At 51.4% G+C, this 25878-nt stretch overlaps 1 protein-coding gene across 1 annotated transcript in view; it reads right to left on the bottom strand.

The window, feature by feature from the left end:
* Nucleotides 1-772: 772 nt before the first annotated feature.
* The window catches only part of MYO1D (myosin ID), a 185082-nt gene continuing 159976 nt past the window's right edge, over nucleotides 773-25878 (bottom strand). Inside the window, exon 22 of the mRNA XM_068419052.1 lies at nucleotides 773-3986. Within this exon, the coding sequence (XP_068275153.1) occupies nucleotides 3830-3986 (157 nt within the window). The 3' untranslated portion in view covers nucleotides 773-3829. The remainder of the gene's footprint in view (nucleotides 3987-25878) is intronic.

Raw genomic sequence — 25878 nt, 5'->3', positions numbered from 1 at the left:
AAAAGTAAGAAAAAAAATTGAGGGGGAAAAAAAAGCTCTAAAGGCTTCACCGGAGGTGGCTGAACGGGGCCGATCGTGACTTACCAGCGTCGGAACAGCCGGTAACCAGACAGAGACGCGCACGGCCCGGGGACCCCGGCCCCCCTCTCCTTTATTTATTTTCTTCGAAAAGACTCGAATTTCCCGAGCGGGTCCGGGTGAAGGGAAGTCACCGCTACTGTCTCACGGCATCAATGTGAAGCGTCTTCGTTCCCATCGTGCACTGACCATGAGTATTCGTGTAAAGGATCGACCTGAGTGTGCAAGCGAGGAAAGGATCTACATGCTGCTATAGGAAATACTTGGAGAACAACAACAAAAAAATCCCCCCAACTCCCCCAAACTACAAACCTACGGGGCGAGGTGGTGGGGGAAGAAAAAAAAAAAAACAAACCCCTTCTTTCTTCTTTCATTGTTGCTTTTACAGTGATATTGCGCATGCGACCAGGAGCATTTTGTGTCTTCAAAAAATAAAAAACATGTAAAAAAAAAAACCTTAAGGAGAGATGGCTGTAAAAAAAAAAAATACACCGATGCACAAAGACCTGACACCACCCTGATACCGCAGTCTTGAGCTGGTTATTCCCTTATCAGGCCTGGGGACTGATAAGTTATTTTGGGTTTTATTTTATTTTATTTTATTTTGCTCTCCGTGTGCACAGTTGTAGTTTAGTTCTGGTCCGTCGGGCGTTAAACCGGGAGAGGAGAGGGAGAAATAACGTGCCATTGTTTTTTTAATTATTTTTTTTATTTGTCACTTGAAGCTCTTCATCGCTGTACATTGGACCCTGCTAACGACATGTGTACATACGTTTTGGGTTTGTGGTTTTTTTTTTTAGTGCAATCTTTCTGTAGATCTTTGTTGACCAAATTGATGGGTATTGTTACTTATTAATTTATATTTGTCTCATTTCGTATGTATGTGTATAGTGTGTTTGTAAGTATGTGTGGTTTATAACCTGACCGACTGTGTCATGGGGCTCCGTGTGCCTGTAATTTAATCCCCTCCCCTTATTTTTATTTATTTTTGTACTGTGCTGATGAAATAAAAAAAAAATGCACTGACCATCCATTACACGGCAGCGGGTCGTGGTGGAGTCTTTTCTGCAGTCCCACACCTCTGGCCGGGGGGAAATTGGATTTGCTTTGACAGAAGAGGGGGGTGAGCCGCAGCCGCCGTTTAATCGCGTTACCGGCGTCGGGGTCACCCCTGGGCTGGGGCCCGGACGAGCGTCGAACCCCGCAGGCGAGAGGTGAAAAAAATCAGGTTATTGGGACGCCAAAACTCCACTTTCCATCCGTCCGTCATGAGCATCATCTTCCCCGAGCCACCGCGCCAGGCAGGAACTGGCACTGCCAGAGTGGGATGCAACTAATAGTGTTTTTTTTTTTAAAATTTATTACAGTGAATTATGTAAACAAAAAAACAGGTCCATGATAGCAAGTTTGTTTTTTTTCCCTACTCTTTTACACATTAAAATACCAGCAATTAAAAAAAAAAAAACAAACAAAAAAGGTTCATTGCATTATTGCCCCAGGCTGCAAATTGAAATTCAATTTAGAAATAGTTAATTTATGGGAAAAAACATGAATATATATATATATTTTATATATTTTTATATATATATATATATAAAACCAGAGCAGGAACAGATATTTTATAAAGACACATTTCATCACATACAATATTGCCATCTCGTAGTCTTAGAAGTTTCCTAACCCTGCGATTTCTTGCCGTCCATCGTGACTCGATGCGGCCGTTGCGTTGGAGGGGCAGCGTCTAAAAGTGCTGATTAAATCTCCTGCCACTACCTTGCCTATAGATTAGTGTTACCGGGGTGGGGGGAACACCGACGGTGGGACTAGTAGATATAAAAAAGCGAGAAGTGCAAATACGAAAGGCACAACAACGGCGAGGAGTTTCCGTCTGGTGCTTCCCTGGGAGGACGCAACCAGGAGTTGGGTTGGCCCATGGCATCCACGTTGGCGTTGCTCCTCCTGAGGAGGGATTAAATGAGGAGGTGGACTGTCCTCGGTGGTCCCATGTGCTTGGCGGGGTCAGGAGCTGTCGTGCGGGTGGGATGTCACCTCCTGATGGCCCCGCGGTGGTGGGTGACTTGTGTGTGCCAACATCTGGAAGAGCGTTGTCATGGGGACTTGGGACCGGTGGTCGGGACATGGCGCTGGGCTGCTGGCGGGGGCTGGTCCGAGGCCACTTGAGTGGGAGGGCTCTGGCGTGGGGCCTCCCCGGCAAAGGGCACAGGAGCCTTGAGGCTTGTCCCACCTAAATGCAGAGCTGGAGCTTCTCTCTGTTCGAGGTGCCCCTCAACCGCGGGGCTTGGTGTTGGGGGGGGAGGTACGAACGCTGCAGCGACCTGTTCCCTGTGTCCATGGCGTGGCTTTGGGAAGCCTTTCATTAACGGGTCGTTAGGTGACGAGCCTCTGCCAGGCTCTCCCATTCCTGTACTCAATTAACCTTGCGCCTGGAGCCAGGCAGTCCCCGAGGTGGGGGGGGGTCACCATGCAGAAACCCCCTCCATGTCCAAGAGGCTGCAGATCCTGACCTGACCAGCAGTGCCAGGACTCGGTATGCACCATCCCAACGGCCCCGCGGCCTCCTGCGCAGTGGGAACAAACCGCGTGTGAGGACACACGGCCCTCGCGTAAACACCAGCTCGGGGTTATCTGAGCCGGGCAGACGTGGGGGAACGTGGTGCCACCAGCCAAGCCGGGGTGATGCACAACGGCCCAACACCCAACGCCTGCAGGAAAACCCTTCAAAGGGCAGAGCCTGGATGGCCGCAGCCGGGTTTGTGCCGCTGCCCCTCGCCTGGCGCGGACGGACGTGCGCGGATTTAGTGTGAATTAGTGCAAAGTGAGGGAGCCGTGGCCTCAACCCCCCAAGCTCCACGTGTTTCCAGACTCACCCACCAGCACCGGGTCCTTTCAGCCCTCCCTGAACCTCAACGTTGGGACTAACATGACGCCACGTAGATCTAAAAAAATTCAGCGAGGCCACTTGGTCCACCTGGGACCCCACTGGGTTTTTAGGTGACCAGAGAGGGTAATTAAGGCAAAACCAACGTAGGACTAACAAATAAACCCTCTGCACTGTGAATCCCGCTCTCCTTTCTGCTGGCGGACCTGTCTCCAACCAAGGTGTCTCCATGGGTTAATGAGCTCCAGGCAGGAAAGCAGCAAGTCCAGAGGTGCATGGCCACGTACCATCCCAACCCCGCGCGCCGGCAAGGCTGGCAGAGCGGGAGCGTTCCCCGGCGTGGGAAGCCAGCCCTCCTTGCCAAACCTGCCCCCGCTTCCAGCAGGGTTTGGTCTCCCAGGACCAGCCTCCCTGAGCCGGGTCTCTTTGGTTCCTCCGGTGGAGGCTGCATAATATTGCAAAAAAAAAAAAGACACAAAAAGAAACGCGGAAGGGAATAGCAGAGAGGGTTCAAGAAATCAACGTGGGAAAGGGTCTAAGTACCTATAAATGTTTTTTTGGGACTAATTCAGAAGCATTTTCCTGCTATTCTGGGCTGGGCTGTAAGCTGGATACAGGTCACCGGCTATTTTAAGCCTTCGTTGCACCCTCTCCTGAATTTGGGGTTTGCTAAACCTCCGGCTTTAGAGCTCTTTTTAGGCGCACGACGAGTCACAGCTGAGCAGCTCGAAATCAGTCCCCTCGAAAAGGCCAAGCACGGGGAGGGCGATGGAAGCCCCGCTCCATCTCTCCACGCTCGCTCTCGTTCTCTCCGGGCTCGCTGCGCCAAACGGAGCTGGGGGGGGGGGGATGCTAATTTCCCGGCACGCAGAGGACGAAACCGGACCGATGTTTGGTGAAATCCGGTTGGGATTGGTTAATCTTGGTTTCCACGGAGACGGTGCATTTCCGCCCGTGGAGGCTGCACTGGACCGGGTTGGTGACGCTGACTTGCAGGACGCGCTTCTCGCTGCGAAGGAAAAGAGAAAAGAATCAGGCGTGAGGGCTGGGATGCGCTTGGCACCGGCGCTCAGCCCCCGGCACGAGGCAGGGAGAGGGGGTGTTGGGTCAGGACGCATCCTGCATCCAACCGAGGAGGCTGCGTTAAGCCACGCCTCAGCTCTAAGCCCAGCTTTTGGGCTCGACTGAGCCCCGCTTTGCACATGAAGGTCTCCCACGCAGGGAGAGGCGCACCCAGGGACGTTGGCATTGGTGCCCATGGGGGAATATTGCTTCATGGGCGAAGCAAAGGGTGGGTTGGAAAAGGCCGGGGGTCCACAGCCAGCTTGGCCACCCGTGCACTGGGTGACCTCGCAAGCAGTCGCCCCTATATCTGCAATTAGAATAACGATGATCACAGAATCAATGAGGTTGGAAGAGCCTTCTGGGACCATCGAATCCAACCGTTGCCCTGACATCACCATGGCAACCAGACCATGGCACTAAGTGCCATGTCCAGTCTTTTCTTCAACCCCTCCAGAGATGGTGACTCCACCACCTCCCTGGGCAGCCCCTTCCAATGGCTAATGACCCTTGCTGAGAAGAAATGCTTCCTGATGTCCAACCTGAACCTCCCCTGGCAAAGCCCTCCAGCAGATCAACACTCCCACCCAACTTGGTGTTGTCTGTGAACTTACTGAAGGTGCACTCAATAGTCAAACTCTGTTGACCCTTTTGCATGGCGATAAGGAGCCCAAACCGGGGGAGATGAATGTCATTCACCTGAATTCTGACCACAAGCAGGAGCCAGGCCTGGAAATCAGAAGGTCTTTGGTGTATTTGGAGCCCTGCGGTTGTGGGACCTTCAGCAAGAAGCTCAGTCTCTCTAGGTCTCAGCTCCTGCTGGAATGAGGAGAATCAGCTAAACCCATGTCTATGTGAAGCTAATGTGTCCTGGGATGGCGGGCTCTGGAGAAGATGCTCTGATCTTTGCTCCATGTAACATTTCCAGTAAATAAGGGCTTCAATTCCTCCACCGTGTTTTCCAGATCCCAACCTGACAGTACTCATTCACGCGTGATCATACGTTGCTTTTCTTCACGTGAGAAGAGGTTTCAGCCTCAAAACCTTTTGCTGGGGGAGCTCTTGAATGGCATTTAAAGAACAATCCACATTGGGATTTGCAAGTTCACGTAGAGATTACAAACCCCGTCCCTGGTCTTCCTTGCAAGGCAACGCAATGCTGAACCCTGCCACCAGCTCCAGGAGCAGCTGGACATGCTGGGACCTTGAGTCCCTTGGATGTTGTTCCTCTGCTTGGTCAATCGCCAACAAGGAAGAGGTTGGAAGAAATGTCAGTTTGGTCTCCAACCACATCATCAGCATCACAGCTGTTGGTGCGCTGGCAAAAAGGGGAGATGACAGCTGCTGCCTGCCCTGGAGGAAGATGGTTTATTTATTGACTGAAAGGGAGAAAACAGCTGCCTGCATCAGCCAATAAACCGGACTAAAGACCTTCCAAATCTCACTGCTACAATGAGATTTTACCCAGTAGCACAGCTGGGGAGACGCCTCCCAAGTTCCTGCAGAATTTAGATCCCAAAGGCAGAGTCTGAGATGAAGATGGCCCAGCATAATCCTGGCAGTCCAACAAAGCCTTTCACAAACAAAGGCAACACACAGTGAAAATACCCTTTGGGGATCACAGATGCTCTGTGAGACACCGAGCAAGACACCGATGGCAGCAAAGAAAGAGTCAAGTCCCACTTCCACCCAAACTTGGGCTAAAAACTGAGTTTTCACTGTATAAGCCTGTCCCACCACGGTACTTTGCTCTTCCACCTCTCCATCTCAATAAGACAATTCAGTGAGGAAAAGGTCGTTAAGGTATAATTAAGGTGGAAGAAAGTTTGCACTATTGAATTTCAAGCTTGGAAGCACACCTATTCACCACCCATGCTTTAATTCCTTCTGTATTTCAATGGTTGCTACTATTTAAGGAACATTTACGCATTTACTAATTACTTATGAATAATCTTCTGGCCTTCTGACAATTTAAAGGACCACCTGGGTTTCAGATTAGATGTGGAAGATCTTGTCATTCAAAGCCTTAAGGGCAGAACTGAATGTATTTATGACTGTTCTGCGGCTGAAGGCACAGTCACAGCGCAGAGCTAAGTGACATGACCAAGGGCACAGAAAACAGTGTCAGAATTAAGAGTTAAACCCAAATTCTCCAACTTTCAAGATCTTTTAACTGCAGGTGAGCAACCCACCACAGCAGTCCAGACGCCAGTCTCTCCTTTCATCCTGTAGATCTACTTGATTCAAGGATCTTGTGTTGGTTCACACATGGTTTCTTACCAAGAGCAACGTTCAAATTTAACAGGCAACGCCTGCCTGCACGTTACGGCCTCAAAAGACAGCTGGAAAGTTCTTGTTGCCTGGAGAAGACCCTTGCCCTTATCCTTTTGCTTTCATTCCCCTTGTCCTTACTGCATCCCAGCACCCCTTGGAGGTGCTGTGTCTGCCGGGGGGAGAGCCCTTCCCTGCAGATCCGACAGCGGGATGGCCAGGAGCCTCCAGAGCTGTCACTGCATTGTCCCTTACTACAGGCTGGTCACGGATGGAGTGATGCCCTTCACTCGTAAGAGAGAAGAGCAGTATGTTTATTGATATAAAGCAGCGATTTAACAACGTTGGATAGTAAATGAGACTGATTTGAGAAGATTTGATGGCAAGGCGCACTTGATTATTTACAGCATAGAAGACAGGGTCAGGCAAAACTGTCAGGAAGACCTTCTTGTTCAGTCATGAGGTTCAGAAAGGACCCCCCTTGCTTTCTAAACTCCTGCTCAAAGAGGAGTCCAGGTGCAGCTGGATCCAATCCTAGTCCTAGACTTGGTCAATGGGTTATGTGTAAGAGATACAAAGGGTAAGGAAAGGCTTCCCGTTGGGTCACGAGGTTCAGAAAGGACCTCAAAGAGGAGTCTGGGTGCAGCTGGATCCAGTCCTAGTCCCAGATTTCACCAGCGGTTTATCTCTAAAGGATTATATGTGTGCACAATCAATCCTATATATCACAGATAAGAGTTCAAGGTTTACTGTGCTACTAATCCCTTAGGGAGAATCTGTTGAGAAAGGAATCTCTCGACCTCGAGGAGTAACCCTGAGAAGTGTCCCTACTCAAGGGGAGAACCTGGCGTGCAGCCTGCTGTCGTTTCAGGAGAGCCCAATGGGCCCTGAGCTGTCCACTATTTATGGAGCAAGATAATTGACTTATAGTCATATTTGCATATTTCACTTGGCGCATGCTCAACTAGTCCATGGCTATTGTGGTGTTATCCGTCTACCCTGAGTCCACTCTGGACCAGATGAAGCCATCAAGACCACCACCAGTGGCTACTACTTCAGCAAAAGGGACACTTGCCTTTGTGGCCAAGGTGGTGTGGCCAATGGTGTCCTGGGGTGCATGAGGAAGAGTGTGGCCAGCAGGTTGAGGGAGGTTCTCCTCCCCCTCTACACTGCCCTGGTGAGGCCACACCTGGAGTAACTGTGTCCAGTTCTGGGCCCCCCCAGTTCAAGAGAGGCAAGGAACTACTGGAGAGAGTCCAGCGGAGGGGTACGGAGATGGTCAGAGGGCTGGAGCATCTCTGCTACGAGGAGAGGCTGAGGGAGCTGGGGCTGTTCAGCTGGAGAAGAGCAGACTGAGGGGGGATCTTATCAATGCTCACAAATACCTTAGGGACGGGTGTCAAGGGGATGGGGCCAGACTCTTCTCAGTGGTGCCCAGCAACAGGACATTTAGCCTAAACCAGGCCAATTTTCCTTTCAGTGATTTTTACTTTCAGCTCAGTCTCCTCTAAGTAACTGCACTTTCTGAAAGTAACTGCATGTTTTGCAGACAGTGTCTGCTTCCAGGACTGATAACGCTCGAAGTTTGTAGTTATCACTGAGGCACCGGTAGGGATGTTGTGCAGAAAGGCTCTTGCTGTGCTTAGTCTTAGAGAAACCAAGGTCACTGCTGAATTCCTCACTGCTTACGAGTGAGGAGCCGAAGAGGGGTCGCACCTGCAGGGAGGAGCAGACAGGGCAGGTGACCCAAAACTGACCAACGAGGGTATTCCATCCCATACACGTCATTCTCAGTATTAAGCGGGGGGATCACGAGGGTCTCGCCCCTTCGCCTCTTGCCCCTTCCGCCTTTCCCTTGCTGCTTCTGCTGTGTTTGGGTGTTTCTGCTGCTTCGGGCTGCTTCTGCGGCTTGAGCCTTTGGCCAGTGTCCAAGGAGGACTCTGTCCGTTTTCCTGCTGCCCCCAATCCCGATCCGTGCATCCCTGAATCCAGCTCTCGACCGTCGCTGGGCCCAGCCTGGGCCTTCCCGGAGCCTGCCCTGCAGTGCCGGTGGTGACGTGGCCGACATCGGAGGAGCTCGATCTTGGTTTTGTGTATATTTGTATATATTTGATTATTCCAATATTATTATTATACTCTTTTTCATTATTAGAGTTTATTAAAACTGTTCTAACTTTCCAACCCATAAGTCTCTCTCCCTTTCCCTTTCCCTTTCCCTTTCCCTTTCCCTTTCCCTTTCCCTTTCCCTTTCCCTTTCCCTTTCCCTTCGGGTGGGGGGGGAGGGTTAACAGAGAGCGTCTGCCACAGGTTTAATAGCCGGCCCAGCTTTAAACCGTGACACAGGACAAGGGGCAATGGGCACAAACGGAGACATGTGAAGTTCCATCTCAATATGAAGAAAAGTTTCTTGACTTTGAGGGTGCCAGAGCCCTGGCACAAGCTGCCCAGGGAGGGTGGGGAGTCTCCTTCTCTGGAGATATTCAAACCCCACCTGGATACGACCCTGTGCAACGTGCTCTGGGTGACCCTGCTTTGGTCTGGATGATCTCCAGAGGTTCCTTCTGACCCCAACCAGGCTGGGATTCTGTGACACCGTCACAAGGCTACGTAGGAGAATCTGTCCCAGCCATCAGCCTCTATTTTAGCAAACCCTTAACAGGCCTCTGAGGCACTTCTGCCCTCTCTCTTGTACAGACACATTTAGGAGACCATCTACAAGACGTCAGAGCTCATGTAGGTACCAAGCACAGCTCTGCCCGAGACCAGCCCTGTCTGATGGCAGCTTTGGCTCCTCACCAAGCGCCGACGTAACTCACACACCGACGGAAGTCAAGTCAATTAGGACAAAATGACGGATGCTGCTGCCGGGCATCTTCTGGGAAATAAAATTACTTATTTTTAACAACGATTCTATTAGAAGAGACAGTGAGATGCAAGCGCTGGCTGAGACTGCCAGGGAAGAAACGCCAGCTCCCAGCATCCAGGCATGAAACCGCCTGCAAAATGTAAAGGGAAAAAGAGGGAGCTCTTGTGGGGAAGTCAGGATCGACCCCAGCGCTTGCTCCAGCCCTGCCAGGGAACCACGTGATAATTTTTGTAGATAATAACCACCAAGGTGTTGGTGTTTTCTGAAAACACAGGTCTTTTTATAAAACCACAAACAATATTTCTGGGGGGAAACAGCCTCTCTTGCCATCCTGGCGGTACGAACCACAGCCACTGGTCGCAGCTGGTTGTGTGTGGCTTCTCTTTGCTCTCTGGATTTCATGGCTTGGTGAACTCTGCAGGACTGGGTGACTTCTCTCCCTTCATCTCCTCCAGTCCACCCCAGCACACAAACCGCCTTTCTCAGTTCCCTTCGCTCATCTATTGACTCACGCTCGTTAGAGGAGTTAACGGCAAGGAGTTGAGGCGATGGCTCCGGGTGTGAGCACACACGTGTGGCGAAGCACCATCGCGTGAGCAATGTCTGTGTGTACAGGAGAACCATGTCCTGGAGCCAGAGCATCACTAGAAATACGGCACGAGCTGAGCAGATACCTGGGTAAACGCCGGCAAAAGGGCAACCAGCAGAGAAGGGATGACTCCAAGTGGAAGCAGACCACTGGCCCATGAAATATGAGGGTTTTGACTAAGCATTTAATCCAAGACCTCAGGGAAAAGACAAGCCAAGTAGCGCACAAATGGCCACGGACATCTGTCAGCACTGTTGATGATACAAAAGCATCTCCGTTGCCAATAAAGCGGTGGGAAGCGAAAGAGTGGAGAAAGATCAGAGGGAGTCTTTGCAAAGACAGTGGTGTGAGACTAGAATGTTAAATAAATGTATTGTTAATTAATGTTAAACAGACGAGATGCTTAAGAGCAAACACCGATGACCTGGAATACCTTTGCAAGGAGCTGTAATAGGCATAAAAAAATACAGCAAACCACTTGTCAATGAGATGTTCTGCATTCGTAGCTGTGAGCTCCAGCAGGAAGCACAGTGGGCTGCAGAGACCCGGGAGGATGCAGTGCCCAGGGCCAGTGGTACATGACCCCAGAGTCTGGGGTGCTCTGGAGATGCAGCCCCATCACTGACAGGGCTGGGAAGATGGGCAAAAAAACAGGTAGTTGATGCAGGTTTTCCAGGATCTTTAAATGAGATGCTGCCTGCCTACAGACAGAGCTAACGCAGTCATGGAGTAGGAAATAAGTTCATAGAATCACAGACTGGTTTCGGTTGGAAGGGACCTTAAAGACCATCTAGTTCCAACCCCCCTGCCACGGGCAGGGACACCTTCCACCAGACCAGGTTGCTCCAAGCCCCATCCAACCTGCCCTTGAACACTGCCAGGGAGGGGGCAGCCACAGCTTCTCTGGGCAACCTGGGCCAGGCTCTCACCACCCTCACAGCAAAGAATTTCTTCCTCAGATCTCATCTCAATCTCCCCTCTTTCAGTTTAAAACTGTTCTCCCTCGTCCTGTCACTCCATGCCCTTGTCAGAAGCCCCTCTCCAGCTTTCCTGTAGCCCCTTCAGGTACTGGAAGGTGCTAGAAGGTCTCCCCAGAGCCTTCTCTTCTCCAGGCTGAACAGCCCCAGCTCTCTCAGCCTGTCTCCAGAGCAGAGGGGCTCCAGCCCTCTGAGCATCTTCGTGGCCTCCTCTGGACTTGCTCCAACAGCTCCGTGTCCTTCTTGTGTTGGGGCCCCAGAGCTGGACGCAGCACTGCAGGGGGGGTCTCACAAGAGCGGAGCAGAGGGGCAGAATCCCCTCCCTCGCCCTGCTGGCCACGCTGCTGGGGATGCAGCCCAGGACACAGTTGGCTTTCTGGGCTGCAAGCGCACGTTGCCGGCTTGTGTTGAGCTTCTCAGAATCACAGAATCACAGAATCGTTTTGGCTGGAAAGGACCTTTAAGCTCATCGAGTCCAACCGTTAACCCAGCACTGCCAAGCCCACCACTAACCCATGGCCCTCAGCACCACATCTCTATGGCTTTTAGATCCCTCCAGGGATGGGGACTCCACCACTGCCCTGGGCAGCCTGTGCCAGTGCTTGACAACCCTTTCCGTGAAGAAATCTTTCCTAATATCCAATCTAAACCTCCCCTGGTGCAACTTGAGGTCATTAACTTGAGGAGAGATGGTTCTCGTCAACCATCACCCCCAAGTCCTTCTCCTCAGGGCTGCTCTCACTCCAGTTCTTCCTAAGTTCTTCTTAGGAAGCAAAATTTGGGTAGAAGATGGCAAAGCTGAGTACATGAAGTGCCTGATTTTCACGACAACAAACCAGAGGGATTTAAATGAGGCTAAGCACGCAGCGCAGTGTGAAATGAGGGCTCAGCAGTAATAAACCGAATGGGATGTATTCTGGAGGGGATTTTTTTTTTTTTAAATGATCAAATCTTTCTACAGTTTAGATCAAGGCCTCTTTCTGGAACGGCTGGCATCACTGCGGACTCCTTGGTTAAGGCTTCAAGAGAGCATGCAGCTGCATCCAAGATGTTAGGGAGCATTAGGAGCAGGATGGAGAATACTGAAAAACCGTTAACACCTTATACAAGTCAGTGCTGCAGTCTCATCTGGGTACCGGCTGTGGCCTTCGAGGGGGCTCGGCGATGAAAAAAATAAATACAAAAAGGCTCACAGCTAAAGGGAGGCCATAAAAAAGAAACCAAACCAGCAGCAGCTCTATCCTGAACTAAGAAAATACGTAAGAAGAGGAGAGAGAAACTAGAGAGCTCTAAAAAAAGGGGCGGCTTTCAAGGCTCTGCTTCCTAACAACAGCCAAAGAGACAAACACTAATACTGAGAATTTCGAGGTGGGTTACAATGGTTTTCCAGGCAACGTGTCATCTCGCTGCTGCAGCTCGCTCCAGGCTGCGGCGCTCCCCGCTAGCGGTGGCACGGAGGTGAGAAAAAAAAGGAGCAGGGTCTAAAATACCATCGGTTGTAACATAGGTAATAAACATTTACATATCTGAGTGCCACCAGGTGCCATTTTCGGAAAAGATAAGTGTCTGCTGCGCGGGGTTTGGAGCCCGCGGGCTGGGCAGCGGTGTGTTTGGCAGGGGAGCGATGCGGGGGAAGGTGTATCTCGTGTGACCATGCGTGGCTTTCTGCATCTTGCAGGACAATGATACTGGGGATCTTTGGGCTCAAAGGAAAAGCTGTGAAAATTAACCCCACAATAGCTTAAACGGAGACAAAAATAGGAACATTTAGTTTCTCAACGTGTACAAACCGCACCGAAACCTCGTGTGCGTTTTGTAACCTCTCAGCTTTGCACGAGGAGCAGCAGGACCAGCACCGGCCACGCTGTCCTCAGCCGGCTGCAACCAGAAGCACCCCCAGCTTTGGGGAGCAGGGGCAAGCGCCGTCCCTGGGGAGCCACGGCATGAAGGGTGTCCCATGTCAATAATCCGGGGGGATATTTTATTTCAGAGAGGGAGACACGTCCTGCTGCAAGCATTCAGAGCCCGCGGGCTTGCCGGCGCTCCGGCACGCTTCATCCTCTCTGCAATCCCGCTGCCTCTCGGGAGGGCAGGAACATTTCAAGTGTGCGCAGCTTCAAAGCACCGGCTCCCACTTCCAGAAGAGATTTACACACTCGGAGCATAAATTTCCCTAAGTAAGAGTCTGATGGTTTCTGACAGCATCACCCCTGTGACTCCTGGGCACGCTTCATCCTTCTTTGCTTTGCCATCAGAGGGAGAAAACACCTTTTCCCATCCTGCTCTTATTAACACACCCTGGCTCACGTAGGAGGTAAAAGTGATGATTTACTGTCCTGAGCACCCGAGAAAATAATTTAATGTCCTCTTTGCCTCCTTGCGCTGGCTGCTGGATTGTATTAGCACCACCAAGGGAAATCCCCCTCCATCCAGCGATCCCTTTTCAGCGCAGCCCTGAAGCTGCAGCTGGCAACACTCCTTCATCCCACGGGTTTGGTTACCAACACGGAGATTAACTGGGACCCATTTTCGGGTGCAGATCATTCCTCTCTGCTCATAACTCAAGAGCGGCCGGATCAGGAGGGGATGAAGGTGGTAGCGTGACGCTCATTCAGCGTGCGCCGCATCGCTCGCACGTGCACCGAAGGGACGCGACAACATCCTAAACCACAACGGGGGTTTCAAAAAAATCTGCCTTGTGAAACCCTCTCTGACGTCTCGCAAGGCGAAAGCACAAAACAAACAGGATGTTTTTCTCCAACCGTTACTTGGTTTTTAGAGCTGGAGGGTTGCTGGTGTTGCAGAGCTCTTCTGTATCAGGTGGTCTCGGCAGAGAGGAGACGTTAAGATGGATCAAAGCTATGGAAAAGAGAGACTACAAAGGAGTCAAACACGAATAAAGGCGATCTCAAGGCAGGATCAAAAGGCAAATTTCCATAGTCGAAGGTCAGAACAAGTCCTCCAGGCATTTTAATACCAAGAAAGGTCAGCTCGGTTAAACGTGGCTGTGGCAGGTCCTTTCTCACTGGATGATGGCTCAAAATTATCTGCAGTCAAGTGACACTTGATACCATGAATTTTTTTTTTTTGGCCTTAAAAACCAGCAAATTTTTACGGCTTATTTCTAATACAGTTTTATACCTTATGGTCTATGTTCAGGCAAATCACCCCAGAAGCTGGAAGAAGTGGCTTTTCAAAAGCAATTTTTTAACCTGCAAGAGAAGGCCCAGGCTACAAACTGCAATCCCACGTCGCTCCACTGAAAACCCAACCACTCCACTTAAAAAGTGGTTTTCAATCTTTTCTGGCTCAGACTTGCCCATGTGTCATTTCTTTCTCCGCAGCTCACGCTGACATTTATTTACCAGCCCAAACCACAGAGCCGCTCGCCCTCGGTTTTGGGAACCGTACGGTACCACAGATTACAACATCACGCTAGCGAGTTGCGTCAGCAGTTCTATTTTTTGCCCTTTCAATGAGAAACAAGCCTTGTTAATATCTATATATTCCCAGGGAAAAGCGTTATGTACATCCAATACCACATAGCAAGGCAAAAGCACAGTCAGCTATTAATACTCGGGTCTGCTGGCGGCCGGTCAGTGCACCGAGACGGTTCCTCTTATTCATGTCTGAACCATAAAAGTCACTTTCCGAAGAAGACAGCAGCTGCCACAACCCTGATGGCCCTTTTTTTTTTTTCATGACGTGTCTGCGGTAAAATTCCTTCCCCTCTAGCTGAGGTGTAAACCTAATCCATTAAATGTTTGGCTCTCTCATTCTTAAAATGCGTTTATTCCTACTTGAACCCAAGGTCAGGCGGTCCCAGAGCAGCGTCGTCGCCCTGCGGTTTGTTCTTCATTTATTTAGTAACTGGGGCACTCGTGCATCCGTCCTCGCTAGCCAGAGAGTGCTTTCCCGAAAGTCAGCGAGCTGTAAAGTATTTCTGTCTCTTCCAGCAAACCCGTTTGGTTCACGTGCTGCTGGGTAAAGGAGGATCCCCAGGGTGACGGGGCAGGAGCTGCTCCTCCTCTCCCCTCTCCAGGGCTCTTCTCCTTCATCGGGAACTTGAGGTAACATCCAGATCTCAATAAAATCCCTACGCAGCTAAAAAGCAGGTTAATAGAGGGCAGGTCCCAGCCACACAGCCTCGCTACCCGTGGGGACTGCACCCCCGAAGCTCTTATTTTATGGTGGGAAAGCCCCAAAATGTGAATTTGAGGCGTCGCTTTGCAAGCACACTGCGTGGTGTACCCCAGCATCCCCTTGCCTCCACCCCTGGGAAATCTCATCGAATTAAAAAGTGAATGTAATTATCCCGTATTGCATGAAAGCCAAGAAAGGGATCAAAAACTCATTGAAGCTTCACCCTCCAGCCGAACCGGGGCGACTGCTCGGCTCCCAGACCCCAGCCCTAACACGACCACCATCTCCAAGCTGAAGGAGTTGGACTTTGGGGTGGGGGAGATGCACTTTAGGCACCTAAGCTCAGGTATAAACCGCACCCTGATCTCATTACCACACTTGGGCTGTTAATTAATCCCCTCTCTGCCCACCCCAGCACCGTCCCCCCACCCGCAGCAGGCAGGAGGCATCGGGTTCCTGATGCTCCCCAAGTTCTGCTCCCATCGAAGCTGAGAATTCATCTACACACTTCAAAACAAGAAGCCTCGGTCTTTTATTCTCCCCTCGTGTCGTCAGCGTTCAATGCCTGATGTAATTTAGTCCTTACAAAGCACTTGCTAAAGCCAGTCAACGGTTTTCTGGATGAAAAACGCGCATTCACTTAAACAGGGTGTTTTCTGGGAAATCTCATCAACAGAGCAGCTTTCAAAAAAAAAAAAAAAAGAAAAAAAAGCACAAAATGAAAAATTTCTAACCCCCTGAGCAGTGGAGGGAGAAGGCAGCTCCCAGCCGCCGTGGCAGTGCCATGACAGCACCCACCTACCAGGGCTGTGCCTAAAGAGGTGGGTGATTGATCTGACACCCTCACAGAGGCACCCCAACATGCTGCACACCCAGCTCGAGTGCTGGGGACTGCAGGGAACCCTAAAAACCCTAAAACTCCAGTTCTCTTTAATGTCTTTATCAATGATCTGGATGAGGGGATCGAGTGCACCCTCAGTAAGTTCACAGATGACACCAAGCTGGGTGGGAGTGTTGATCTGCTGGAGGGCAGGAAGGCTCTGCAGAGGGGTCTCGACAGGCTGGATCCATGGGCCAAGGCCACTGTGTGAGGTTCAACAAGGCCAAGTGTCGGGTCCTGCACTTGGGGCACAACAACCCCCCGCACCACTACAGGCTGGGGGAAGAGTGGCTGGAAAGTGCCTGGTGGAAAAGGACCTGGGGGTGTTGGTCGATGGCGGCTGCATATGAGCCAGCAGTGTGCCCAGGTGGCCAAGAAGGCCACCAGCATCGTGGCTTATGTCAGCACTAGTGTGGGCAGCAGGACTAGGGCAGGGATCGTCCCCCTGTACTCGGCACTGGTGAGGCCGCACCTCAAATCCTGGGTGCAGTTTTGGGCCCCTCACGACAAGAAAGACCTTGAGGTGCTGGAGCGAGTCCAGAGAAGGGCAACGGAGCTGGGGAAGGGTCTGGAGCACAAGTGTGATGAGGAGCGGCTGAGGGACCTGGGGGGGTTTAGTCTGGAGAAAAGGAGGCTGAGGGGAGACCTTCTCGCTCTCTACAACTGCCTGAAAGGAGGGTGTAGCAAGGTGGGGGTCGGTCTCTTCTCCCAAGTAACAAGCGATGGGACGAGAGGAAACGGCCTCAGGTTGTGCCAGGGGAGGTTTAGATTGGAGATCAGGGACAATGTCTTCCCCAAAAGGGTTGTCAAGCACTGGCACAGGCTGCCCAGGGCAGTGGTGGAGTCCCCATCCCTGGAGGGGGATCTAAAAGCCATGGAGATGTGGTGCTGAGGGCCATGGGTTAGTGGTGGGCTTGGCAGTGCTGGGTTAACGGTTGGACTCGATGATCTTAAAGGTCCTTTCCAACCAAAACGATTCTGTGATTCCATGATTCTAAAATCCACCTACTGCTCCTTCTCCCTCCCCTGCTCGCCATGTGCAGTTTGATACCGCAGGAATTAAATTCTCTCCAGAATTCAGTGTATTTTGCATTTGCTACAGTTAAAATTGTAACTTTTTACATCAAACCTTCAGTATTTACAGACCACTGATACACAACCGTGTTGTGGAGGAAAGGAAAAGGCTGGGGAGAGCCAGGTATGAGACACAGGGGGTATGTGGTACCTGCTGACATGGGAGCGTGGTGGCAGGAGGGAAGACACCACATCGTTTCCATCCTCTCAAACACCCGTGAGATTTCAGCAATAGCACAAGAAGAAGCATCACCCGGGGCTCACCCGGCAGCCCCCACCCCTGCCAGGAGCGGAAACCAGTTCTGGCGCAGGATGATGAAACAAGTGATCTCCTTAGGTAAGAAACCCTTTCTACGGCTGCGTAACATCCTCCCCGCCGTGGCTGGCTCTGCCCACCCGCGTGGTTCTGGTGTGCTCTGCGCCTCGTTTTACATATTTTTGGATAAACAGAGGAATTTCATTTCTGAGGATGACGGTTACACAGGTTATTGTCCGGCGACACGTGCCGCTTGCCTTCACCTACTCAACCCAACCCAGTTCTCACATCACCAGCGTTCCCTGGGGTGCAGCACCAATAGATAAACTACAGCTTCTTCTGGGATCTCCATTTACGCCTATTTTCTCAGCTATTCTGAGTCCTGGCAAAGCTTTTGAGAGTCAGCTCTCATCCGGCTTTCTGCTTTAGTAGGAGCAACCGTGGCTGCAAGACGCTGGAGCGTTACATATTTTATGAAAACCACTATGCCAAAAATACGACTCAAAGTCCTTGGCTGCAGACAGGATAAAAGCAGAACATCGGCTCATTGACGGGGTTATGCCAAGAATCTTGTGTTATAAATGCAGCAGCACATAAATAAAATAAGAGCACTTAGAAGATGAGTGCAGACTTGCCTCCCGTTTAGGACATCATGGACCTCGACTCCTGGGCAGGCTGAGAAGCAGCAAAAAGTCTTGCCTTACATTTTCTTTTCAGCTCCTGTCCTCGCCCTCACCCAGCCAGTGGGCTGAATTCCCTGGACCCACATTTGTTGGGGCGTATGCAGCCCATACTTGCAATGTCCCTCCTGAGAGGATGCTCTTGGCCTGGTTAGCAGACACTGATAAAATTCTGCTGGCGGAATTTTTGAAGTTTAAAGAAAGAAGAAAATCTGAAAAAAAAAATACTTCAAAGGGAATCTGGCACCTTTCAGTCATCTGGGATTTATTGATTCAACTCCTGCAAGAACGTGAGGTACTGGGAGCTGATGGTGAGGACAATGAGTATGGGATTATTCAGCTGTTTATCACTCAGATTTACAAGGGGGCAACAATTTTCTAGTATCAAACAGTGGTTGAAACAGCTGATGGGTGAATTACATCAGAAAATGATGCCACAGTGAAGTGCTGCTGTTGCCCGACCGTTTCCCTGTGATACAGCCATAACCTATAGTCAACCCGACGGATGAGCAACTCCCCGTCCCCACTGGTAGGTGCAGGGCTGTCAGTTAGTTTTAGAGTCTGGCAGAGGTCTGAAGGCACAAAATGGGGTAAGCTGTCACCGAGCTTCATAGAGATCCCCTAAAACTATTATATAAGCTCAGCGTCTGCCGGCACCGATGGCTGCAATGCCACCAGAGCCGTGGGAAATAAGCAGATCTGGGGGCTCGCAGCCACGAGGCCGACGGCGCGAGGGCTCTCCCCACGCGGAGGGGCTGGGAAGCAAGGTTGCGCCGTCACATCCCACCCACGGCTCCAAAAGCTTCAGTTCAATAACAGCTCCGTGGGGCGGCCGTGCCGAGGACCCAGCTGTCATCGTCCCCTGCCGCCCTGGCTGCGCTCCCACCCTGTAGCCTGTGAAATGTCAAGCTGCTGCACGGGCAAACGGCTCAGATCCATCAGCCACCCAGAGGGACCTGGACAGGCTGGAGAGCTGGGCCTTGCGAGCTGCATGAAGTTCAACAAGGCCAAGTGCAAGGTCCTGCACGTGGGTCGGGGCAATCCCAAGCACAAATCCAGGCTGGGCAGAGAATGGATTGAGAGCAGCCCTGAGGAGAAGGACTTGGGGGTGATGGCTGATGAGAAGCTCACCATGAGCCGGCAACGTGCGCTTGCAGCCCAGAGCCAACCGTATCCTGGGCTGCATCCCCAGCAGCGTGGCCAGCAGGGCGAGGGAGGGGATTCTGCCCCTCTGCTCCGCTCTCGGGAGACCCCCCTGCAGTGCTGCGTCCAGCTCTGGGGCCCCAACAGAAGAAGGACATGGAGCTGTTGGAGCGAGTCCAGAGGAGGCCACAGAGATGCTCAGAGACAGGACGAGGGGGAACGGTTTTAAACTGAAAGAGGGGAGATTTAGACGAGATATGAGGAAGAAGTTCTTTGCTGTGAGGGGGGTGAGACCCTGGCCCCGGTTGCCCAGAGAAGCTGTGGCTGCCCCCTCCCTGGCAGTGTTCAAGGCCAGGTTGGATGGGGCTGGGAGCAACCTGGTCTGGTGGAAGGTGTCCCTGCCTGTGGCAGGGGGTTGGAACGAGATGGGCTTTAAGGTCCCTCCCAACCCAAACCAGACTGTGGTTCTATGATGATATTCCGCACATGTCGCTGCTGAGCTCATTAAAGCCGGAGCTGGGAATTTAACGGGCGGGTTCTGACACCCCAGGGTACATCGCCTGCCAGGTGCACCCACACCGCACCGCACCGCGGCTTCAGCATGGGCAATAATTCACCCCTCTCGCCTTTGAACAGCGTGTGAGAGCTCATGTGTGCGTGCGGGGACGGGGGGGTGATGGAGAACGACTGCTTTTAGCACCACGGCTCTCGGTCGCTATGGCAACCTGGATATTCATCATCCCATCTGATGCTGCATTTCTGCCAGCCAACCCAGGGCTGATCAGAGCAACGAGACGGGTTCATTTACCGCCTCCGACGATCGCTGCTCGGTGCACCCCGGATAACCCCTGTATAAGCTAATTCTCCACGAATTCCCCTTTCTGAGGTTTGATTTCAGGTTTCCCGGGGCTGGTCCTGCTCAGCACCGCTGCAGCAGCAGCAGCGTTGGTGCAGAGGACGGTCAGGCAGGGTGTCACCGTGACCTACTTAGCGCAGGACGAGGTGACATCACGTTAAATTGCCAGTGGCTTCCCGATCCTCTGGATCACTTTGTCCAGCAGCGACGATGAACTAATCTGACCCCGAAGGCAGATTTCCGACCAGGAGGCACGTACAGTACAACCTTGCTTTGTCAGCGTGAGACACGTCTCCCCTTCCTCAGCTCCTCTGACCTGGAACAGCTGGGCTTGATCCTGCCTCTCTATTTCCAGATCTGATCTGAAAACCTAGATTTTTTTTTCTCCTTTTCTAATAGAAAAGAGAGAAATTAGCTAAAGCTTCAGGGGATAGAAAAATGCCACAGGAAAAAAAAAGAGGTGTTATTGTGCTGTATTCTCCTGCAGCATTTCTCCCAGAGAGAAGCAACGTTCCCATTCCCGTGCGACGCAAGATTTTTATCACCAAATGCCTGATGAAAGGCATTTTCACAAGCAACCAGCGACACACACGAGCATTTTCCCCAACGATTTCAGCAGGCAGCCCCAGGGCTGGCTTAGCCAGCCCCCCCCCAACCACCAGCTCGCTCCTCAAAGCTAACCCAGGAGTTTTTCTCGCCCGGAGGGGTGGGCTGGGCTCAGGTTATCGTATTTATGCCGGCGAGGCGACGGCTCCTCCTCTCCCAGCATCCCCACTGGGACATTTCAGCTGAGGAAGCTGAATCATCCTTCAGCTAACAACGGCTTTTAACCTGATGGTGAGGAGTCTCGCTGAGGTCTCCCTCCTATTAAAAACACCTCTTTCTATGGCCAAAAGAAGAATCACTCGAACACAGTGATTTTTCCACCCCTCGGGCTGACGCTGTCCCCTCCTCGGGAGCCATGCGATGGGAAAGGACGTGGCAGCAGGGACATCGCAGGCAGCGCTCGCTGTGAACACATCGTCCTACCAGGTGCCTCCCAAACCAAAGGCGGTTTAAAACACGTACCGGACCCCGTGGAACGAGGCAGGGAAGAATCATGAGGCGGAGGATGACGAAGGGGAAGGGGAAGCAAGAGGTCAGGGTGACTAAGGGCACAGGCCTCTTGATTGCTCCATCAGCACATTCAGGTTTTAGCTTTTTACAACTGCTACTTCCCTTTGGTGAGGCCACACCTGGAGTAACTATGTCCAGTTCTGGGCCCCCCAGTTCAAGACAGACAAGGAACTACTGGAGAGAGCCCAGCGGAGGGTACGGAGATGGTCAGAGGGCTGGAGCATCTCTGCTACGAGGAGAGGCTGAGGGAGCTGGGGCTGTTCAGCTGGAGAAGAGCAGACTGAGGGGGGATCTTATCAATGCTCACAGATACCTTAGGGGTGAGTGTCAAGGGGATGGGGCCAGACTCTTCTCAGTGGTGCCCAGCGACAGGACAAGGGGCAACGGGCACAAACTGAAACATGGGAAGTTCCATCTGAAAATGAGGAAAAACGTCTTTGCTGTGAGGGTGCCAGAGCCCTGGCCCAGGCTGCCCAGGGAGGGTGGGGAGTCTCCTTCTCTGGAGATATTCAAACCCACCTGGACATGACCCTGTGCAACGTGCTGTGGGTGACCCTGCTTTGGCCGGGGGTTGGACTGGATGATCTCCAGAGGTGCCTTCCAACCCCAACCAGGCTGGGATTCTGTGATTTCCTGGGGCAAGAACACAGCCCTTTTTGGAGGAGCCTGAAGAGAGAAAGCAAGTATGCAGGGCAGCGGAGTGAAAGGGACCTGGGGGTCCTAGTGGACAGGAGGATGACCATGAGCCAGCAATGTGCCCTTGTGGCCAAGAAGGCCAATGGCATCCTGGGGTGTATTAGAAGGGGTGTGGTTAGCAGGTCAAGAGAGGTTCTCCTCCCCCTCTACTCTGCCCTGGTGAGGCCGCATCTGGAGTATTGTGTCCAGTTCTGGGCCCCTCAGTTCAAGAAGGACAGGGAACTGCTAGAGAGAGTCCAGCGCAGAGCCACGAAGATGATTAAGGGGGTGGAACATCTCCCTTATGAGGAGAGGCTGAGGGAGCTGGGTCTCTTTAGCTTAGAGAAGAGGAGACTGAGGGGTGACCTCATTAATGTTTATAAATATGTAAAGGGCAAGTGTCATGAGGATGGAGCCAGGCTCTTCTCAGTGACATCCATTGACAGGACAAGGGGCAACGGGTGCAAGCTGGAACACAGGAGGTTCCACATGAATATGAGGAAAAAGTTCTTTACAGTGAGGGTAACTGAACACTGGCACAGGCTGCCCAGAGAGGTTGTGGAGTCTCCTTCTCTGGAGACATTCAAAACCCGCCTGGACGCGTTCCTGTGTGACATGATCTAGGTAATCCTGCTCTGGCAGGGGGATTGGACTAGATGATCTTTCGAGGTCCCTTCCAATCCCTAACATTCTGTGAGTCTGTGAAAAAGGGTTTTAAATACCAGTGATGCTCAGAACGTCAGAGGGAAGGGTTAGGAACAGATCGTACCAAGGTTGGTGCTACTGAAAAAAACACTGAGAAGAGGTCGAGAGTCTCAGGAACAACAACCCAGATCACAGAGTGACTCTGCATTTAGATTTGGCTGCCAACATCCCCATGGGCTGTCAGAGGAGTCCCAGACGTGGAGGGTGTTTTAGGAATGACGTTTGAACAAGTTTACAACCATTCTCGGAATGTCAGGGGCTGATGCACCTCGTCTACACTGAACTTCCCCAGCAACGCTATTTTGGTTTTGAAGGATTGAGAAGATTTGGCCTCTGTTCCCCAGCACAGGATGGCCAAAAGATGGGGGTGGGTGCTCATAAACCCAGAGGAGAGTTTGGATTACAGAAAAGAGAAGACAAGAGCAATAACCGCAGCAGGCAATCATGAGGTGGACAAATGAAGGAGGAAGTGGGGGGATTTCAGAAAGGTCAGGAAGGAAGAAAGAGGCTAGTTGGACTGTGCCGGGTGGTGAGCAGCCTCCATTCCCATAACGTAGGTAAAAGGTGCTTCTACTGCCTCGAAAACTCCATCGCATAAAATTGTCCATGCAGGCAAGTCCAGCTAGAACCAGTCCTGACATCACCTCTGTATCAGCATTACAGCATCCCAGTGAAACATTTTGGGTCTAATCAAATTTCAGGCATGATGAAAGTCATTACTGCTCCGGTTGAAAGCATCAGAGTGACTCAGGTTTGAAGAAGCGAAGCCTGGAGAGAATAAATGATGAAGCGGATTTTGTAAGAAAGATTTTCCTTCCACCACGAGACTTAAAAAGTCACGAAACAAAGGCCTTGCAGTAGCGCCCGGCACCACGCAGGTAGTTCAAAAGAGGAATTTCATTCTGGACTCCTCATGTCCTCTCCAAGGACCAAGAGCAGTCACATCAGCCTAAAACACCGTGACAGCTGACCTGCCCGGGGCTCGGATCAGCCACAGGCGCTCCCCGGAACGAAGAACCGAGCTGAAAAACAGCACCCACTGACTAATGACTAAAGGCAGCCCTATTGCTCTACATTTCAAGCCAGCCACTTCCTCAGAGCACCAAACTTTCACTGCGTTTCCTTAATATTATGGATTCCTGATGTCCTGCAGGGCGTCAAGGCTGCTGCTTAGAACCAGGACTTAGCCTATCCCAGGAAATCAATTTTTTTTATGCGATAAAACGATGGGCAGGTTTTTAAGTGAATCTTGTGTATTCAGAGAGGTTGAGCGGCCAATTCAGTTTTTGTTATTTCAGGAGTATTTGCTGAGATGTCGCAGAGAGGTCTGGGTATCACTTCTGCAAATTAAAGGGCTCTAAAGCTGCAATCCCAGAAATAAAAATGCTGGCCCTTCTGCTTCCCTTTGTTGTCTCGTCTGTATTCACCGACACATTAGCACGATTCACATCGCAGGCAAAAAGGCAACTTGCTGTGAAGACAGACAACTATGTCTTATTTCAATATCTGACCTATTTCTGCTTTTCCTTCGCCTAACTTATTCAACAAGAAATTTAGATTTGCAGAAATAGCTGAAATAACTGTGTTGGATCACATGAAAAATACTCTGCCTTGTGGCCAAGCTGGCATGAAAAACAGGTGCATAAACAAAAAGGTTTTTCCTTATGGAAATGAAAAGTTTGGAGGGGAAATGCACATTGCCAGGCTGACCCCCACTATATTCAGCATTTGCATTTTCATTGCACCAACAGATGATTTTCATTTGAGGTGACTCCACTGGAGGACAACACCGATACAAACACAATGTGGACGTACACATTCCATTGTCTGTCAGCAGCTGCCCAGCCTGGGAACGCAGCAGATCAACTCCTTGCTCGGTAGGCGGGGTGATCCCACATTGGAAATCCCAGCCTATAGCAATATCCCTGCCCCATTAAGCTGGGCTTTTAAACGAGCTCAGGAGCACAACACACAGGAGAGGCCTAGGGAAGGTGCGAGAGATGATTCAGATCCAATGGAGAGAGCAACAAAGAGGAGGAGGAGGAGGAGGAGGAGGAGGAGGGCTGAGCGACTGCTCGTGACCCACCAGCGAGGCTGTCGGTGCCCTCCATCTCCCCGGAATAAACACGGGTCTGTTCCCGAGCAGGCCTGGGATGAGAGCTTTAGAGCGCAGCCATGTTACTAGGCACAGTAAAATGCTTTTAATTACTGCCTGGCACAGTGTGCATTCTCAGCTGCGAAAGAATTCATCCTTCTTCCTATCTTTCCTTGCAGCAGAGGGTAGGGTTTTTCCTTAAATGCTATTTCTGTTGATGAGCCTCTTTCCTTCCCACCCCACAACCTGCTGCTTCGTGGAGACTGGAGCTCATGCCAAGGGCTGAAATTCCCGGCAGTCACAGGCAGCACCACGCCAACAATGTCGCCATTATACCAAACAACCCGGGACCCTCCGGGCGTTTGGATTCGTCCCTCTCCTGCGCAAACACCCCGCAGAGATTCTGCGATGCCCCGCACGGGCGCAGGAAAATGGACCTGGTGACCTACGGGGTTTTATGCTCCTATATAAATTTTATTGAATCATAGAATCACAGACTGGTTTGGGTTGGAAGGGACCTTAAAGACCATCCAGCTCCAACCCCCTGCCACGGGCAGGGACACCTTCCACCAGACCAGGTTGCTCCAAGCCCCATCCAACCTGGCCTTGAACACTGCCAGGGAGGGGGCAGCCACAGCTGCTCTGGGCAACCTGGGCCAGGCTCTCACCACCCTCACAGCAAAGAATTTCTTCCTCATATCTCATCTCAATCTCCCCTCTTTCAGTTTAAAACTGTTCCCCCTCGTCCTATCACTCCATGCCCTTGTCAAAAGTCCCTCTCCAGCTTTCCTGTAGCCCCTTCAGGTACTGGAAGGTGCTAGAAGGTCTCCCTGGAGCCTTCTCTTCTCCAGGCTGAACAGCCCCAGCTCTCTCAGCCTGTCTCCAGAGCAGAGGGGCTCCAGCCCTCGGAGCATCTTCGTGGCCTCCTCTGGACTCACTCCAACAGCTCCGTGTCCTTCTTGTGTTGGGGCCCCAGAGCTGGACGCAGCACTGCAGGGGGGGTCTCACGAGAGCGGAGCAGAGGGGCAGAATCCCCTCCCTCGCCCTGCTGGCCATGCTGCTGGGGATGCAGCCCAGGACACGGTTGGCTTTCTGGGCTGCCAGCGCACGTTGCTGGCTCATGGTGAGCTTCTCATCAACCAAATATAAGCAAGTTTGGCAAAATGGAGCTATTCTAAGAATAAGACATGGCTGATACATCCTTTGGTTTCCAGTCTAAGAGGGTTACAAATCACTTCACAGGGCTGGGGCAAGGATGAATAACTACAATCCCCGAGCCATGCTGGATGCTATTTGGAGGTACCAAATGGTGGTGGGCTTACCATTATCATATCCATCTTTTAGGAGGCAGAATGATCAATATTTTATGCTTCTATATTTCAGAGTCCGTGCTAGGAGAACTCAGCAGATTTACACATGGCACTGAGAAATTTGCTACATCAACCAAATGCCTGCAAAGCTCAAGCCATTAACAAATCAAATATCTACGGCGCAAGCATTCAGTATTAATTTA

This window comes from Nyctibius grandis, chromosome 26 (genome assembly GCF_013368605.1).
Source record: "Nyctibius grandis isolate bNycGra1 chromosome 26, bNycGra1.pri, whole genome shotgun sequence".
Taxonomy (NCBI): Eukaryota; Metazoa; Chordata; class Aves; order Nyctibiiformes; family Nyctibiidae; genus Nyctibius; species Nyctibius grandis.
The sequence above is the reverse complement of the archived record's forward strand: the minus strand, read 5'-3'. Positions and strand labels throughout refer to the sequence as shown.